This window comes from Ixodes scapularis, unplaced genomic scaffold (assembly GCF_016920785.2).
Source record: "Ixodes scapularis isolate PalLabHiFi unplaced genomic scaffold, ASM1692078v2 PGA_scaffold1__304_contigs__length_218370807, whole genome shotgun sequence".
NCBI classification, from domain to species: Eukaryota; Metazoa; Arthropoda; class Arachnida; order Ixodida; family Ixodidae; genus Ixodes; species Ixodes scapularis.
In genome coordinates this window covers 68,483,448-68,501,571 of record NW_024609846.1, presented here as the reverse complement: position 1 = coordinate 68,501,571, position 18,124 = coordinate 68,483,448, and the positions used below count along the sequence as shown (strand labels likewise).

General features: G+C 44.8%; 1 protein-coding gene across 2 annotated transcripts in view; it reads right to left on the bottom strand.

Moving 5' to 3' along the window:
- Window positions 1-18,089, bottom strand: part of LOC8051829 (integrator complex subunit 2) — a 52,831-nt gene extending 34,742 nt beyond the window's left edge. The window contains exons 1-6 of one of the 2 annotated variants that reach the window (XM_029992816.4): window positions 17,685-18,089; window positions 14,507-14,645; window positions 12,670-12,772; window positions 10,655-10,768; window positions 4,463-4,593; window positions 2,258-2,431 (exon numbers count right to left, since the gene is read on the bottom strand). In XM_029992816.4, coding sequence (XP_029848676.2) covers window positions 2,258-2,431; window positions 4,463-4,593; window positions 10,655-10,768; window positions 12,670-12,772; window positions 14,507-14,645; window positions 17,685-17,989 — 966 coding nt within the window. In that variant the 5' untranslated portion in view covers window positions 17,990-18,089. The remainder of the gene's footprint in view (window positions 1-2,257; window positions 2,432-4,462; window positions 4,594-10,654; window positions 10,769-12,669; window positions 12,773-14,506; window positions 14,646-17,684) is intronic. The other variant, XM_029992817.4, reaches the window with a different exon arrangement.
- Between the last annotated feature and the right edge of the window lie 35 nt (window positions 18,090-18,124).

Here is an 18,124-nt window from a genome sequence, read left to right as displayed (position 1 = left end):
ACATGCTAATGCGACCGAGCAATTTGTGCAGCACCTTCGAGAGAACGAGTTTGGTGCTAGATGTTTTGCGTGTGATCGGTCGTGGTTTACGCGAGACACCATGTGACGCAATGTTGCTCTAATTTTCAGTGAATAGCGACACAATATTATTGTAATGTCGCACCAGCTGACGCTCTCCATATGCATCACGTCACGTAATTATCTGCACAATTTGTTTCCTCATTTCCTGCCTGCTTGGTGGCTGCTAACCAGTTATAGGATATAAAAATAGCACTTTTGAACGTATTTACACGATTGTAAGCCGACTCGATTGTAAGTCAACCCCTCACATTGCACATCAGGAAAAAAAAAAAAAAATCTTTAGATGCGCATTTTACTGCGAACACGTGAGAACGGCAAAAGTACCTGTCTCCAAAGCCGAGCCTTCAACATGCGATCGATGCCTTCTGGCATGCTCTGCCTGTGCATGCACACGCAAGGTGCATGAGATGACCAGGCGTTATCGGAAGTTCATGCTAGAGGCGGGACAACTAGGAAGTTCACGCTAGAGGCGGGACAACTGAAGCTGTTCACTGTCGTTCTCACTCCATCCGCGACTAGACTACGACTCGCCCGCACTAGTGATGTCAGTCCCATCGTCATCACTGCTACGTTCTCAAAGCACGTCGTCGGCGTCGTCTAACGAAATCTCGCACTTGGCAAATGACAGCATCAACCGCATCTTTCACGCTTGCTCGGCGATCGCGTTGCACGTCATGGGTAGGGACTGATTGTGCACTTTTGCAGCGTACGTTGCAAGTCTGACCTCCAACTCCAGAAGGCATCCCCACCTATCCAGACTTTGGCCTACAGAAGCCTCTTCGTTTGCCGTCACAGTTAAAGATCCCACGCCATCGCAGACTCCACTGGAGCATCACCCGCTCCGACGGGTCGAACTTGTGTCCAACAGAGCAGCTGTTGGTTGCTTCTGGGTGAAGAATGGTCATAAAAAGCACCGAAAACCTAAACTGCCTGGATCACGCGTGTCAATACAAAAAAACGTAGTTAGCGCAAACATAGTTAGCGCTCCAGTATGACCTTGTCCCCCGATCAAACGACGTGCGACCGTGAATTGTGCGAAAAACTGCGAGGAGAAGCCATGGGGTGAGTGAGCTGTGAGGCTCTTCCAGCGGCCCCTCCGGAGTGGCTCTTACAAGAAGTGCCGCCACCCCCCAGGAGTCGGGCGCGCCGTGCGCTGTTCGCCACCGTACAGTCAAGTTAATTTGCGAATCACTATCAATAATACTCGTTCGCACAAATAAAGAAATGATTAATTTGTAAAATGAGCGCACAGAATAGTGCAATGCTAGAGGTACAGCCGGCTGAACTCGTAACAAGCCGAGGTGTTCATGATATCGCGATTGTTTCGTTTTTGCCGGCAGTGGAATGCTTTGGTTCGATTATAAGTCGACCTCCCCACTTCGGATTTTCAAAAATTGAAAAAAGAGTCGACCTACATTCGTGTAAATATGGTAATGTGCTGTTCGATATTCGTTTCGAGACAAACTGCCTTATTTGTACTTTTTGAAGCGCTGATCGTGGCAGACTAGCCCCGTTAAGTGTGCTTTCTCACTGAGCACCAGTTCACTGTGGAGAAGCAAGCTCTGCGGGTGTAGCTTCTCTGCAGTGCACCGGTGCTCGGTAGAAAGCGCACCCAAAGGGGCTAACCCCCGCCACGATCAACACACTGAAAAGTACAAATAATGAAGTCACGTGCTTAGGAGAAAAGCACACTTTCAAAGCGGAATGGCCCAGGCGCGTGGTCAGTGTATTTAGAAAGAAGTGGAAAGTTTGTGAATGTTGATACCTGCCAGGCAGCAAAAACTTTTGCAGGCTAGATTTAACTGTGCTCACTGTTGCTGTTTCTTTTTTTATGGTTGGAGTTATCGTTTCTAAGCCTCCTGTCTTTTTATCTCCTGCATAGCAGCTGCCAGTGCACATAAATGATAAAAACAAGGAAGGTAATAAGGAAGACTGTGTTCACTCTACAAATACATCTCGATTGTCCCTTCCACTAATTGTGTGTCATTAATATGAACACCTCCGTTCACCCAAAAGCTTGTCCATCATGTGAGTCACCCGTAATAATGAGACAAAAATTCATGTATTTACCCAGCTTGTCCCCAAAAATGTTGTCCACCTATATAGTGGTGTAGCCACACTAAGGAGACATGACTCCATATAAATAAGGTAAGCTCTCGGCCTAGTCCTGACCCACCTTCTGGCAGCTGCGGACGTACTGAGCGAACCAGGTGCGCACTTTGTCGTCGCTGCCCAGCAGCAGGCCGCTCACGAAGGCCACCAAATCCCCCGCCAGCTCGGAGTCCGAGTCCGGCTCGCAGTGGTCCAGTGTCAGCAGCACCGCCAGCCCCGGCATGCGGCAGAGCTCCACCTGCGAGCAGCCGCCACTGCTGAAGCGCTCGCCATCTACAGTCTAAAAGGGAGAGCTGCTCTTGGAAGTAAAAAAATAACCGCATCTCCACGTGGTGAATGATGTTGATTGGGGCGAAGCTCTGGTGGTGCTGATGATACTGATTTTGTTCATAGGTAGTGCTGATGGCGCTGATATTTTTTATCCTTTCCGGAGCAGCTTGCTGTCTGCGTAGATGCTGAGCCGCAGCATGCCGAGCTTTTCATTTGTTTTCATCTATGTCGGAAAGAGAATGTCTGGTATAGAACGTGCTTATATACGCATTTAAGCATTTGACCGCAGCGCCCTCTCGTCTATAAACATTGAACCAATGCATGCAAAGTTTAGTGTGATTATATACGCATTTGACCGCAGCGCCCTCTCCTGTATAGACGTTTCATGCAACGTTTCATCCATGACATCCCCAGCTCTTGAATTACTACCACATCTCAGAGCCCCCTACTCGTCCCGCAGTCTTGGCCGAGTGGTTAAGGCGATGGACTAGAAATCCATTGGGGTCTCCCCGCACAGGTTCGAATCCTGTCGACTGCGCAAACATTTTTTTCTTTTTTTAAGAAGACAGATGGGATGGCAATCGATGTGAGCACGGACGCCGGACAAGGCTAGAACCTAAGGAGCTTCGCCCCTAATAATTCTAAAAAAATTGACATTTTTGAAACTGTCTTCTTCAAGACCTACGGGAACTTCTCGTCTTGTCCTCCAGGATTTTTGTGAAATAAGACCTATTTATTTTCAAATATTGATATGAAAGTGGAGTAAAATGAGTTTGTGAATGATTTCTTCCTGTTATATCAAAGTCAATTTTTTACGCACCACTTTTTTGTGGACGCCAAATTTTCACTTGTACGCAAACCAATCTTCGTCATTCCTTTTTCTGCCAGAAGTGTAACAGAGGCTTCCGATAAGGGGTATAAACATGTTAGATATAGCTGAAGTACATTATGCGATGCAACCAACTTATCCTATGACAATAACTTTCTAAAGTAAAAAACAATTTAGGTTTCATAAAAACCTCATAGTCTTCATTTATACTTAAAGGGGCACTGACACATTAAAATCATAATTTATTTTATTATCCGAAACGATTGAAAATGATGCTGGGACATTACCCTCAAAATTCGAAACTTGGGAATTCAGTATTCGTGAATTAAAAAAACAATTTCCAAATGCCGAATTTGAAGTTCCCGCGCGATCCGCGCCAGTGCAGTGAGTCAAATTTTGCGGTCTCCTGCGACTCGCCTTTCTTTCGGACCTCCGCACCACGCTGTGAAGCAAAGCGCCGTTGCTACCGCGACCCGAAGAGAGGAGGAGGTGAGCAGGCGGGATAGAAGGGAGCCGACGCGGGGAAAAAACGGTTTGTTCCCCGACTCGGCGATAAGCCTCTGCTCGAGCGCCGCCAAGTTTTCCGAGGGAGAACACAAATCCAGGAAGCGACATCACACCGAAATCTGATTTTTGGTATTTCAAAAAGAAAGGCTGTAGTGCGTTCATCATTGCGTTAAAAAACATGTTTTACGATTGTCGTTATTAAATGTCGCCTACAAAGCTTCCAAATTTTCTGATTTTTGACGTCACCGATCAAAAGAAGCTAGGAGGTAAGCGCGGGAAATATAAATGCCAAAAATAAAAAGGTGCGCGCTCGCGCGAAATTTTTTTCGCAACGCGTTTTTTTTTTTGCGTGTCTATTACTACAACTTGCATTGTTTTAAACAATAAAAAAGAGTATGACCTTTGGGGTGTCAGTGCCCCTTTAATGAATGCTGTAGACCTCTAATTTTTTTAAATTTAGATATTTAAATTTGTCTTAATTCTGCACATAATCTTTGTGGACCAAAACTTCAATAAAGGAGCAGGCAGATGCCAAAGCTTTTAACGTGCTGCCCTGTACTCCCACATGCCTGTCTGCACCACTGAAGCATCGGCTGGGCACCACGTGCTTCACAGTTCGAGACAAGCCTCCCACACGTTCCCAAGAGCAGAACCACGACTCACGGCCTTGGCTCGCACGATCAAGGCTTGGGCCGGGTTCATCTGGCAGAGCAGGTGCAGGGCCTGCATCCTGATGCAGCCGCCCACTGTGTCCTCATCCTGCCGGTCTCCGTTGGAGATCAGGGCCAGGCACACTGCGACAAGACGTCGAGAGACACACTGCAGCTCTCCCATGCACACGCTGTGATTCCCATATTTTCTGGGGGATGGTTAGGGCCCTTCGTTTTTGGGTTTTATATGTTTCAGTAATCAGGGGGTAAAAATAGGGCACTTTGATCCAAAAGTGTAATTGGAAAGAAATTGGGTTTTTAATTAATTATTATAAAACTCTCGATTTTCAGGATATATTTAGAAATATGCAAGTAAAAGTAACAATTGATTGGTTTCAATACAGATATTAATTTTAATAAAGTACTGTACCCAAGATAGCATTGAAACATGGTAAGAACTCAGATGGGCTTTTAAATTTTTGATGAATCCTCATTGCTTACATAATATTCTGCGCGCGCATCATCTCTGTCTCCATCCTGGACCCATCCGGTTTTCGGACATATGGTATCTGAACTGAGAGAACATTCTCTCAGCATTACAGCTTACATATACATTTCAGATACATAGTTTCTCACCCTTCTTTTTCACTCTTTATATTTGCGCTGGTTGAAATAGAAAAAGGAGTGAGGTAAAGAATGCTTCACAATGGACACAAAGGCAACATTTGAGAGCTCGACTTCTGTTACGACAGTTCACTGAATATAAAAGAATTTAGGATTGTTTCTGAGGTCTGGAGCTAGCCATATGTCCCTACCAACATCTTTGTTTCCTAGAAAATATTTTCGGAGGCTAGTAATTTGAAATACACTGAAATACGATTTCCAAATTTGGAGAAAACTCGGGTTCAACCTGACTTTCAAGAAACATGACCAAGGAGTAACCATCATTAAATATTGGGTCTTACCCAAAAACAAATATCCTAAGTATAGTCTGTAGGCTATACAGTGCAATTAATTTATAACGATAATTAGAAAACCCAAAAATTCAATCGTTATAACCGATTATTGTTGTACCTGGACTAGAAATTGAGCGTTTCTAGTCTAAAATCTCTAGAAACTGATCATTATATGTGGTATCGTTATAAGTGGATTGCACTGTATATATTTAAAAGCTTAAATTTTATGCGGTGAAGAGTATACTAGGATTTGTTTCAATATTGCTTGTTATGATGAAACGTGACAGATCTTTTGAATGACATAACACGTTAATGACGATTTATGTATGATACAAGCTTCTTTGTGAGCTAATAAAGCGGGTGCTTGTCAAGGTCCACACCAGGTGCAGACTATCTAAGAAAAAAGCTTATTTTGGCTTTTGCAAGCTATGCACCGGGCCCGGACTAAACTTCAGAAAAAATGGTACGCTCAAAACAGTAGGGCAACACTACTGCACATAGGTGACGGAAATACAGAGGTGCTTGCTCATTCAGAATGGAAAAAAAAACAAAGCTAATGACTGAAAGTGTGGGAGGAAAGAGGCATACAGTGTGACTCTTGACTGACTACTACTTTTTTCTTGAAAAACAAAATATTTCATGTAAGGCACAGGCATTTTTACGACTCTAAAACAAGATTATATTCTTCCCAGATTGAAGCTAAGAAATAGGTTGCCAACAAACTGATCATCATTTTTACACAACCATATTGTAGAGGTCTCGAGTTCTAGCCGTGGAACCTCAGTCCCAAATTATGTGCTTCCAGGATCATTCTTAACCAGAGCATATCTGCTAGTTTCTCTGTGTGTAAGGGCATCACATTTCTGTTTGTGAGGTTGCACTCATCCTCGTACCTTCCCCGTGCTGATCCATTCAAAAATTGTTCTATCAGAACCAAAAGCATCCCTCTACTTTGGCTCGTTTGCGACTGGACAGGTCCAACTGTCTTGTCTCCAGCTGTTTTATTTTTAGTCGCTTTTCGCTCGACCAAAGTGATCATAGTCACTTACCGTTAACATGGACCCCGATAGCATGGATACCCTACTATAGGATTTGTTCAGATAAGCTCGTGCACGCGAGTCCGGACATAATTTTTTGTTGATTTTTTTTTATGTTACTACTCAGCATGTGAAGAAAGCATAATACAAAAAGATTTTGCAAAAAACAAATAAATATAAAGAGAAAAAAATGCTGAGTGCGCAAGAACGGCATATTTGATTTTTTTAGGTTTTCGTTTATGTCATGTTTCGTGATACCTACTATGCAACTACACATATCAGAAATCTCAAATATTTTCCACTTATAATAGATCATGGGAGCTATTGACGTAGATACGTACAGCGTCATGGAAAGTATACATTTTGCATCAAAAATGCGCGAACATGGTTTCTTTGACGTTTTGTTAATACAGTCAAACTTGGATATATTGAATTCAAAGAGGATCATAAATAGTTCAATTTACAGTCAAACGCCTGTATAACGAAGCGTGTCGGACCGCGATAATTCTTTGTTATACAAGTCACTTCGTTATATCCGTCGCGCACTTTAATGACCCCAATAAAGCTGATATGCAACGAAATAGCCCGTCGTACAGGCTATTTCGTTAGTTATTTTGCTATTTCATAGTAGAAGCGTTCGTTGTAGCGGCGTTTGACTGTATCAGTAATTTGATATACAAAAATATGTTAAATTAAACTCGAGGTGAAATTTCCAGGCATCTGCTAATACCGAAGGTCGCGACAAACAGGAGCTTACCAAATAGAGCATCCAAGAGCCGCTAAATACAGTACAGCATAGTTCATGAAGACCACAAACACCCCCGTGCTTACATGCGTGCCTGCCAGGGACCTCCACACAGCGTAAATGACAAAACACGAAAATAATAATAAAAAAAAAAGAAATAAAAACGGAAAAGTCAGACACATAAAAAAATGTTTTGATCCATAGAAAAAAGTTAAGCAAGCAACAAAAAAGAAAGCTCGCTAAATTCAGGCAGCAAAAAAAGAAAAAGGGGCAAAGCAATAATGGCAAAAGAAAAAGGTAAACAAAGATAAGGGTTGTCTTTTTTTTTCCTTTACTGTGCACAACCGTTGTTGTCAACACACTCAACTTGCCAAACTTTTTTTTTTTTGGGGGGGGGGGGGGGGGGGGGGGGGGTAGGCAGTTGCGCAGCATCAGCAGTGTTCGGGGAAAAGGCGCAGGCTCTCCCTACGCGTGCGTGCCCTTCCCCTTGCTTTTGCCATCCTCCTCTCTTTTTACGGTTCACTGTCTCTTCTTTTCCACAATTGCTATTTGGCTGCCTATCTTCCCGCGTGTATGCTGGCTTGGCGGTCTGCCAGCCACGCAACGCAAGCCATGTGGTCGCCACCGGGGCAATCGGATCGCGCAAAAAGCAACGGGTGAGCGGCCGACCTTCGTTCGCTATATCGAGTGTCCCCGCCGTGAGAGTTCGATACAAAAAGACAACGCTCCTATAATATATTACATGTGATTTTCAAGGGGATGCTTGAACTGTCTGATAAAAACAATAATTCGAAATAACCAAGTGTGATATAACCGGGCTCGACTGTAGGTTTATGAGTCGTTATCTGAACAAATTTAACAGCTACAACATTAAAATTTATGTCATACATTATTATTGAAACATTCTTTCAAATAATATGTAAATTATTGCTTTATCTCAAAAATTTAATTTTTATGTTGCTCCAAACTTGTCCTAAAGTACAAAGTTAAGAAACTTCAAGAGGCAATTAAAAAAAAAAAATCCCATATTCCATTTTTCTGAAATTTATATGCCTCGCAAGTGGGCTCATTTTCATCTTCTGCGCATGGGAAAGGAAGTAGCGGTGACGTCAGAACGCCGAGCCCTGATTGGCTGGTCGCGACCCCCTATCTCAGCGTCGTCTGCTCCTTTGCAACGTCGTCTGCTCGCAACGTCGTCTGCGTCTATCTTACCTTTCCTGCGACTTTCGGAAGTGGAGGTCTTTAAGAGCGAGCTCGACTTCGCCTTTCAAAGAGGGCAGACGAATAACTCGAGCGGTACTAGCAGACCCATATCAAGGAGGGAAGTCAAAGGACTCACTGGCGAGGTGTCCCGAGGCGCCGAGGTTAGTTTGCTAAGAACCGGGAGTGAGCTCCCAAATACTTTTTCCCTCCTTTCGTAAGCGGCGAGACCCCTCATTCTTTAACGGCGTCGGCGGGTTGGCGCAGTTAACGTCGTCTGCTTTACGTCTGCTAGTCAAAGCGATGGCTGCTTTACCTCTCCTGCGTCTGCCGGAAATTCACCGCTTTTTCACCGGCGAGAGTCACCGTTGCCTCGGGAAACAAGGAGATAACAAGAGGAAGAAATTGACCTCTTAATCTAAAACTGAGGTTAGCGATCAAAGTATAATACGGGAAGGGTTCACAAGGGTCGCGCGGGCATATTCTATTCAGCACACCAGCCGGTCATGGGCAGACGGTCGCCGAGTCGCGGAGTGCCTGCTAGGCCTCACTGCCGTGCTCGCTTGGTCGCGTTCGGTGCCATCATGGCCGTTGGAGCTTTTCCTGGGTGTTTGTGGATCCAGCGTTCTTGTTTGTCGTGGTCTGTTTCAAGTACTTTTTACTTTTTTCTTGCTGCTTGAAGTCGGGACGCGTGAGAAGCGCACGTAGAAAAATAAACGTCCGTGGGTCGTCGCAACCGCGACGCTGTCGGCCATGCTGATTTGATCGTAAGAAGTGCGTAAGACAGCTTCGGAGGTGTCGTAGGATTTCGTCATAACCTGCGCAAAACTTACGAAAATTTCGTTTCGTGAATACGAATTTGTTCTTAAGTCATGTCTTACGCACATTTTTGGCGTAAGATAGTTTCGTGAATCTGGCCTTTGCACTTTCGAAAGTCGCAGGAAAGGTAGGACAGACGCAGACGACGTTGCGAGCAGACGACGTTGCAAAGGAGCAGACGACGCTCAGATAGGGGGGTCGCCATCAGCCAATCAAGGCTCGGCGTTCTGACGTCACCGCTACCCCCTGCGCAAGAAGCAGACGAACTTGCCCTCCGCATAGAGATAGTTCTCCACCATACTTTGTGTTTATTCATACAAAACATGCTGCATCATTTTATTTCCTTCAAAGTTACAGCGCTGCAAAGTGCACGTTCCATGCTGACACTTTGGCCCAATGCCAAAGAAGGGATGATCTTTTGATTCCTAGTGTTTTATGACAAGACATTTTTTTTGTGCTGTATTCAGGTATTGGGCTAAAGTTGAGGTATTCAACTCATTAAAACAATACCCGCATTGCTCGTCCTTTGCACTTATTTAACCATTAAGATTGTTTTGTTCTTTAAAGTTACAAGTTCTAGGAGCTTTAGCCAAATTTTTTTCCACTTGTAATCACTACTACTAGCTTCTTTTTCTTATAGAAAGTAGTAGAAAAGTAAGAACAGTGGCACAAATTATATGCAAATATTTATATCTGGTATATTCGCGATGAAGTGGGGATGTTTAAGCCACCAAGCTTGCTAAACTGCTTTTTTTTTTTTATATTTGCACTTTAGGGCAACTTTGGAACAACATAAAAACTTCAATCTTTGAGATAAAGCAATGACTTATATATTAATCGGACGAATGTTTTAATAAGAATACATAACGTGAGTTTAAATGTTGTAACTATTTAACTTTTTTAAATAACGGTTGAGAAATCTAGTGACAAAACGTCAAAGGAGCCATGTTTGCACATTTTTGACGCAAAATATATAACCTCTACAATGCTGTACATCATTAAATAAATAGTTTCCATGCTCCATTATAAGTGGAAAATATGTTAGGCTTCTGATATTTGCAGTTTGAGTAGTGGGTGTCACCAAACATGACATAAACGAAAACTTCAAAAATTGAATATGCTGTTCTGGCAAACTCAAAAACTTTTTTTCTTTCAAATATTATGTTTTTTTTTTTTTTTTTATCTTTTTTGGCAACGTTCCCTACGCATGCTGGAGAGTAATATAAAAAAATGGCAATAACAAAAAATGTTTCCGAACTTGTGTGCATGATCTTATCTGAACGTATATGGACACTGTTTTTGGGGATGAACTGGGTAGTAAATAAATGCATATTTGTTTCATCATTATGGACAACTCGCACTGTGAACGGTTTTTTGAAGGAACAGACAGTGTTTATATTAATGAGACATCACTGCACATGCTTTAGGTTTTGGACACCAAGCCTCACCTTCGGAGAAGCTGTCCGGTGCATTGGCTATGAGCCGACACAGGAGGTTTGGCCCGTTCTTCAAGTGGATCAGCGTCTCTGCTATGTCTTGTATGTGGAGGATGCCCGGAAGCTCTGAAGAAAAACATGCAATTAGAGAGCTCCAGTGCGGCACAATGCGCAGACGCTTTGTAACACTGGCATCCTGGGCAACCCGCCGAGCAAATGTCCGAGCTGCGTCGGTGATTCCAAGGCAAAGAGCCGGCCTACGGGTCCCCGGTTAATGGAATCGAATGCCAGCTGACCTGCCCGCAATTTGACGGAGCCTTTTATTGCGGTGAAGGCTAATTGAAGCTGACATTTCGGCTGCATGTCAGGGAATCTCCATGCAGTCTAAATCGATTCTCAGTCCTTCGTTGGTTTAGCACGTAAACACCCATAATTTTCAGTGTACCTTTGAATGGGTTCAGAAGCAACGCGAACCACAAGCACAAATCAGACTATCAAGTCCGAGATAAATCTGTGCTCCAAAAAATTTGGGTTCTTATCAGCGTGCGTTAATTGTTTTTGCATTTGAGTATAACATACTGCACCAAAAGTTTGTATTCTAGCAGTAAAGGCAATTTTACATTTGAGCAGATACTCCAGTTCTATGCATTGTTACTACTATTCAAAACAATGTGAGAAAACTGCAGGTAAAGGTTACCTGGCACGTTTTAATTGCCATGGAATTATCTTAGGCTCAACAGCTTTTTAAAGAGCAATTCCACCTCATTTTTGTTTTTTAAAAAAAAAAAAAAAAAACACAATGCAGTCCTTTTCAGCACTACCTAGGAAGACCGCACGTCAAATATTACGACCTAGTTCTGTCTAAATGCTTCTTAAACGGTCCATCAAACTTTGCAGCGCGCCAAGTTGCCGAAATCGGCTGACTCTAGCGGATGAATTGAGGTGCAACCAGCAGCGCAATCAAGGCTACGGCAAAGGCATAGCCAACATTGAGCTAAACGTCATCACCATTGCCCCTTTTTGCTTGTTCTTACTACTCTGGGCAAGCATAACAGGTAACGTCGGCAACGTTTCCTCTCGGCGCTCAGCGGTGGCCACGTGATTGGGGTAATGTGCCCACGCAGCGCGCTTCTTGGGAGCCGTCTGGCCGTTACCGCCGTCTCCTGCGTCACAACTGCCATCGTCATATCACCGTTTGTGATTATTGTCTCTCGGAGTTTCATTAACACTACGTGCGCAGACTGGTGCCGCAGCTGTGCAGTTGTTGTCGAATATCGCAGGCACCAAAACGTGGTAAAGAGTGCGGTGCAGACGACACTTGCACCTGGCACACGCCCGCCCCACTACCGCCCATTGTCGCGTAGAGCAGTTGTTCTCAAATGGGGGTCCGCGGACCCTTCGGGGTCTGCGAAGGCATTCTAGGAGTCCGCAAAGCCCTACGCAAAGCCCATCAGTAAAGCCCAACAATAAAAGTTGTATTATTTTTTCTTCAGAATGAGAAGAAACATTTTAATTTTTGGGTGAGTTTTTCTGTCTGCATGTCAATGAGAGAAGTCTACTTCACACAGCCCTTGGTTATATCCATTTACTAAATCATTATCATAATTAAACTATACCTCTCCCTTCCCCTCACCACGAACAAAGTCCTCCATCATCCCCATTGATCTACAAGGGGTCCGCAAAACATCAATGATTGAGAAACACTGGCGTAGAGTATCACATGATCACTCGTACCATGTGATAGCCATGTTTTTGGCAGCCCGAGGTCAAATGTTCCCAGACGGAGCCGAAATTTCACTTTCGATGTCTGCTTATGTTTGAAATAAGATATAACAATATATACCCCATTTTTTGCAAAGAAAATGACATAGTGCCTTTTATTAGTGCTTTTTAAAGTGAAATCACTTATTTTCCCCAAATTTTCGCAACTGGGCGGAGTTGCTCTTTAAAGCATTACACTCACTTGTCCCAAAAGCTGGTTCAAACTCAAGCCAGGAGCCTCCGAAATCAATAATTATGTTTCTAACCTGCGTGTGCTATGCACATAACATCAGAGACCTCGTCCAGGTAGACGTCGTTGTCGAAGAGGTCCGAAGACTTTGTTCCGGGATCACTTCTGCTGTCCTTAACCTGGAGGATAACGCCGAGAAAACATTTGACGCGTGCTCACTTTGCTTAGGATAAAATCAAATTTCTGTATGTGACACCCTCAAGTAGGGTGTCAGAAAAACAGAGCCCGCAGAACCAAGCCGGTTGCTAAAACAATCGACAACTATACTTCGTTTTATTGCAACTTGGCAAAGAGCGAATGCTACGGCCCCCTCGAGAAAATCAGAGCGACTGAGGCGAAGCACGTGACAGCCCTTACCAAAAGGACAGGGGCGAGAGCGTAACCCATGCAGCTGGAGATGAAGTGAAAGAGGAACTCCCGTCTTACCCGGACTCTCTTTTGTGTGTTTAAGACGTGGCTTTTCTCCCTCTAGACGATAGGCCCGCCACTCAAGTTTCGTACAAGAGCGGCTTTCCTCTATCTGCCACCTGTGGCTCTGACAGCACTGCGCGCAACCAGTGAAAGAAAGCACAGTCATGCACTTCCCCCCAACGCGCTGATTGGCTCATCGAGACCGTAGCTTCCGCCATTTGCAGTGTTGGAAAGTATTTTAAGTACAATGTACTTAAAGCACTACTTTAAAGAGCTTTAGAATACTTTTACTTTAAGTACATTCTGAGTATGTACTTGTACTTTACTTGAAGTATTATTTTCTGGCACTTTCCGAGAAAGGTACAACTCCCAACTTAAAGCTACATTCCTCAAATTTAGTCTTGTTAAATTTGTATCACAAAATTATGTTTTGTCAACTGTAAAGCCACTTGCCTTTATCCAGTATTTGCTACCATTTCCGAAAATAGCTGATGCACCCCTGAACACTCCTAAGGCAATGCATACAAGTAAAAAAAAAAGAAAAAAAACCTGTGTAACAGCATAGTTGTGTATAGAGAGAGTTTGGTCAACGAGAGGCGCAGGCAGAGCCAGGGCGTGCACGAGATGCAGAAAATGGGGTTGACATGCTCTCTTGACCAACCAGAAGCCGAAAAGAATCCCCTAGCGGTGGTAGCGAGAAAAAGTTTTAATCATAGGTATATGGTTCTAATAAGTTTGTAAGAGCTAAATGTAGTAACTCTTCATGGTTGAAAACAGGGTGCACGTAATGTTTAGATTATGATCACGCAGAAAGATGTAAGAAACGAATGTGCAGCTCGAACTCTGCTTTGCTCGAACAGAGCGTGACCGCTCGGATGGCAGATTCCTGGCCCTCGGCGCTGGCGTGCAGATTATGTCGATCGTTCCACTGATAGTGCTCTTCCACTATGATTTTGGATGACCGTGACTGAAACATTAAGTGCACCATATTTTCAGTCACCACGAGTTACTTCGACGCGCTTATTAATTTCGTTTCTCGCGACCACCTACAGGGCATTATTTCTGGCTTCTGGTTGGCCACATTTGAATTTGTGAAGATGCCCTGGAACACACCCAGCACGCTTTCAGCCAATGGTGCCTCCTCATTTGCCCAATGAATGGCCAAACTCTCTACATATACTGCTCAGTGTAAGGGTATGAAAGGGCTGCATGAAAAATTGTTTAAAGTACTTGCACTTTGAAAGCGCTTTGTATCTATAGTACTTCAAGTACATTGCACTTGGTGTACTTACTCCTTTAGATGAAGTACACAACCTCTAATTTACTTTATGCTTAACTTCAAGCCCTTTGTAGATGTACTTCACCCAACACTGGCCATTTGCCAAGTTACAGTGACACAAAGTACAGTATGAGAAAGTCGGGAGAGAAAAATAATGTCCTACTTGAGCAATGAAGGCAAGCAATTCACTGAGGACCAGGCGTAGCTTCCTGGCTGCATCACTTCTCTCAAATTCTAGTGCCAAGGAGTTTTGTAGCGAAGAAATCAGGATGCTATCTCCAGAGTGTGCACCAAGCTTCAGCCTGGAAAGTGATTTAAACCAATTTAAAAGGCATGTTTATGCACACACAATCTAAAGCACCATTCATGTTGACAACAAAGTATAGCCTTGTCCAGATAGGGCTTATTGAAAGTGAAATGCAAAAGCGTTCGATGCCATTTTGATGCTTCCACGAGCTTGCTTTTCAAAAGGTTCTTTCCGTCAGCTTCAACCGTGCTTGTTTATGCAACTGCTGGTGCATTCTTTAACATAAGAAAATTTCTACGAGGGTTTCATATAAAATAAGATGACCTTGTTGACAATGTTTTGTAGGTCTAACTAAATGTGATCGCCATTTATCTACTGTCCTTTGTCAGCGCAGCTCAACCTGTAACGATGCACCATGCAACACATTGTGCAAAAGCTTAAAAGGTGCCCTGAGGAGGTTGTTCAGACTGCCTAAATATGGCGACAACTCACTCTGCTGGCTCTAAGCATCCTAGCAACCCCTAAATCACGATGATAGGCGGCTGACTTCCATATTAAAAAAGCAATCAATAGCAAGCGAAGAATCCTTGTGCCTCCTACCGGTGGAACTGCAGAGTGATATCTCGAATGTGCGCGATTCGTTGCCCACACAGCCCAAACCAAAGTTACTAGAACAACTCAGTTGGGAAACTGCCACAGAGCCTGCTTTGAAAAAAAAAATTACAGGAGGACATTTAAGAATGCTAATGTGTAGGAAGGCGAAAGCATTATAGTCCCGTGGGAGAAATGTTTTCGAGTAATGCTTCTACACATATTAAAGTTTAGGACGACGTAAAGAATGATGTCCTAGAGATTGACGCCAAGTATGGTGTCTAGGACGACCTCTAGGACGACGTCGAGGATGACGTCAAGGACGACGTCTAAAGGACACTTAAGGAGGCTGTGGCGTATTTGCGTGGGTGGCCACAATTGCCTGCGGAAGCCACCGTAAATGTAGATGCTGCTGCTGATGTCGAGGCCATAGATGCGCTCGCCTCACAGCCCATCGTACGAAGCACACAACGAGCACAGATGAAGTCCGAATCGCAACTTTTGCATACGCCACTCCGGCGGTGACATTACGCTCTTGCACTTCAGCGTGAGCGGCGCGTGCCGCTCAATCATACTTTTATGGCCCTATACACCACTCTTTCACTCAATAGGACAAATAAGGCTTTCGCCTTACAAGTGGCTTCGATCCGTACTCGAGAACAGCACTAAAGGCGATCACAACGCTGCCATTTTTCGCACAGCGGCCACTCCGGGAACTGCGTGTCTGAGTTCAGGTCAGGTCGTGCAAGGGCCAGTGGCGACATCTCGCAATGCCATTTTGCAAGGACAGAACGAGCGGGTTGGTATGGATAATTAAACTTGAGGAAGAAAATGAGAAGGGACGGACAAACACAAACTTCCAACTGGCAACAACCAGTTGCCAGTTGGAAGTTTGTGTTTGTCCGTCCATTTTGCAGTATCAATATAAATGAACTTTTGTTTTGACTCGTCGCGAAAGGGTGGCGTTTTTATCATATTTAGTTTGGTCTCGGAGCAGGCATGTAGCCAGGCTTTTGTATGGGGGGGGGGGGGCCGCCCATGACAAGATGCTGTAGGAGGTGGAGGGGAGAGAGGAGGTCCCAGCAAAATGAAATTTTTTTTGGGGGGGGGGGGGGGGGGGGGGGGGGGGCAGGCCCCATGTGCCCCCCCCCCCTGGCTACGTGCCTGTCACAGAGGACTCGAGCGGTCCAGGTTTCAAGGGTGGGTTTCCCGACCAAATGTTTTAGTAATGTTGGCTCGAACTATAATTCAACCCTGCAAGTGCGTGCTCGAGAGCTGACGACCAAACAAATCACTCGTGCAAAAGACAGAAAAAAAAAAAAAATCATAGTGCACTATTTTTGAGACAATTATTGCAGTTTTGTGTTCCCTCTCCGCTAAAAATATATTTAGACTAATCTTATTTGCTTTTACAGTGTACAAAAGCACACACATTTTGTAATAACAGCATTTGCAATCACAACGAAATGTCATGTTTTCATTGGCCACATGTCGTCCTGACTGTTAGAACAATGCTCCTCCCACCACCGGAGATGACCTCGGTGTGTTTGATCTTTGATTGCTTTTTTTAGTAGGGAAGTAGGCCACACATCGTTATGATTTATGGATTTTTAGAATGCTTAGAGCCCATAGAGCGAGTTATCGACATATTTAGGCGATCTCAGAAACCTCCTCAGGGCACCTTGAATATAACAGCATGACCAGAAATCATCTACATCTCAGAGAATGAATGGCACAACACAAAAACTATACTCCGTTCCACCTTCAGTCTGAGCGCAGTGGACGCCACGAGCCATCCCAGCCGATCCAGCGCCAGGAGATAATCGCGTGACCTGCCGGTGGGGCGGGGCGACACAGGGAGCTCAAGGTCGCATGACACTCCCTCAACGCCGCATTGGCTGGGATGGCTCCTACCGTCCGCTGTGCTCGGACGGAAGGTGAAACGGAGTATAGTCTTTTTTTTTTTTTTTTTTTTTTTTAAGGCTTTGTTAGAAGTTTGTACAATGATAGCGGCTTCTGGGGGCTAGGTTGCCGAGTGTGTCCATGCACCGCAAAGCTCGGAGCACAAGGAGCGAAAGCGCGCTCTGCGAAACCCAGGGGAGCTCAATCCACACCCCTTGCCCGTTTCGATCCGGACGAGCATCGTACTGGCGTGTGGTTGTGCATAACTATTGCTTGATGCACATTAAAGACGTCGGGCTAACAGTCGTACTGCATAGGCAAAAATTCTCACTTATAGCGGGGAAACCCACCGAGGGCTGACCTCCCGCGGATACACACAACACAATTACCTTACCGGCTTTCTCGCGTTTCCAGCCGGAACCTGCCCGTCTACCAGCGACTGACATCCTAACGAGACAGGCTAACATTTAACGAAGTGTTGGCCCCGCAATGACAGACAAGAGTTCACCAACTCAAAGCTAGTGCGCGAACGCGCGCTAGACAAACAGCCAACAAGCGGTCAAAACTAGTTGACCCGCCGGGACGGTGGTGGGACCGTTACCGTAGTTGCTGCTCCTTCTTCACGTCCAGCTCGAGCGCGTGGAAGTCTATGGACAGAAGGGCGACGAGCGAGTTGACCAGTTCGATGCCCGAGAGTATTTTGAGCACCGTTTTCTTCTTCTGGGCCCAGTCCCGGCGTTGATCGAGAGGCGAGCAGAGCGCCATGCGAACCAAGCATGGCAACAGCGGACGCAGCTCCCATTCCGGGAGCGCGGCTAAGTTATCCACGTCAACGTTCTGGATCGCATCATAGGCTCGCGGAGTCACTGGTACTCTCGGCTTTCCATTTAATTTCACTTCAGTCATGTTGCACTTGGTGGGTGAGCGGAGTTAGAGACGACCGGCGACAAGCGACTTGACGCGACATGACCACCGAATCAACAGGGTGGTTGGATTGGATTGGATCGATGTATTTGATGCCAGCCGCTGTAGCCACTGTAG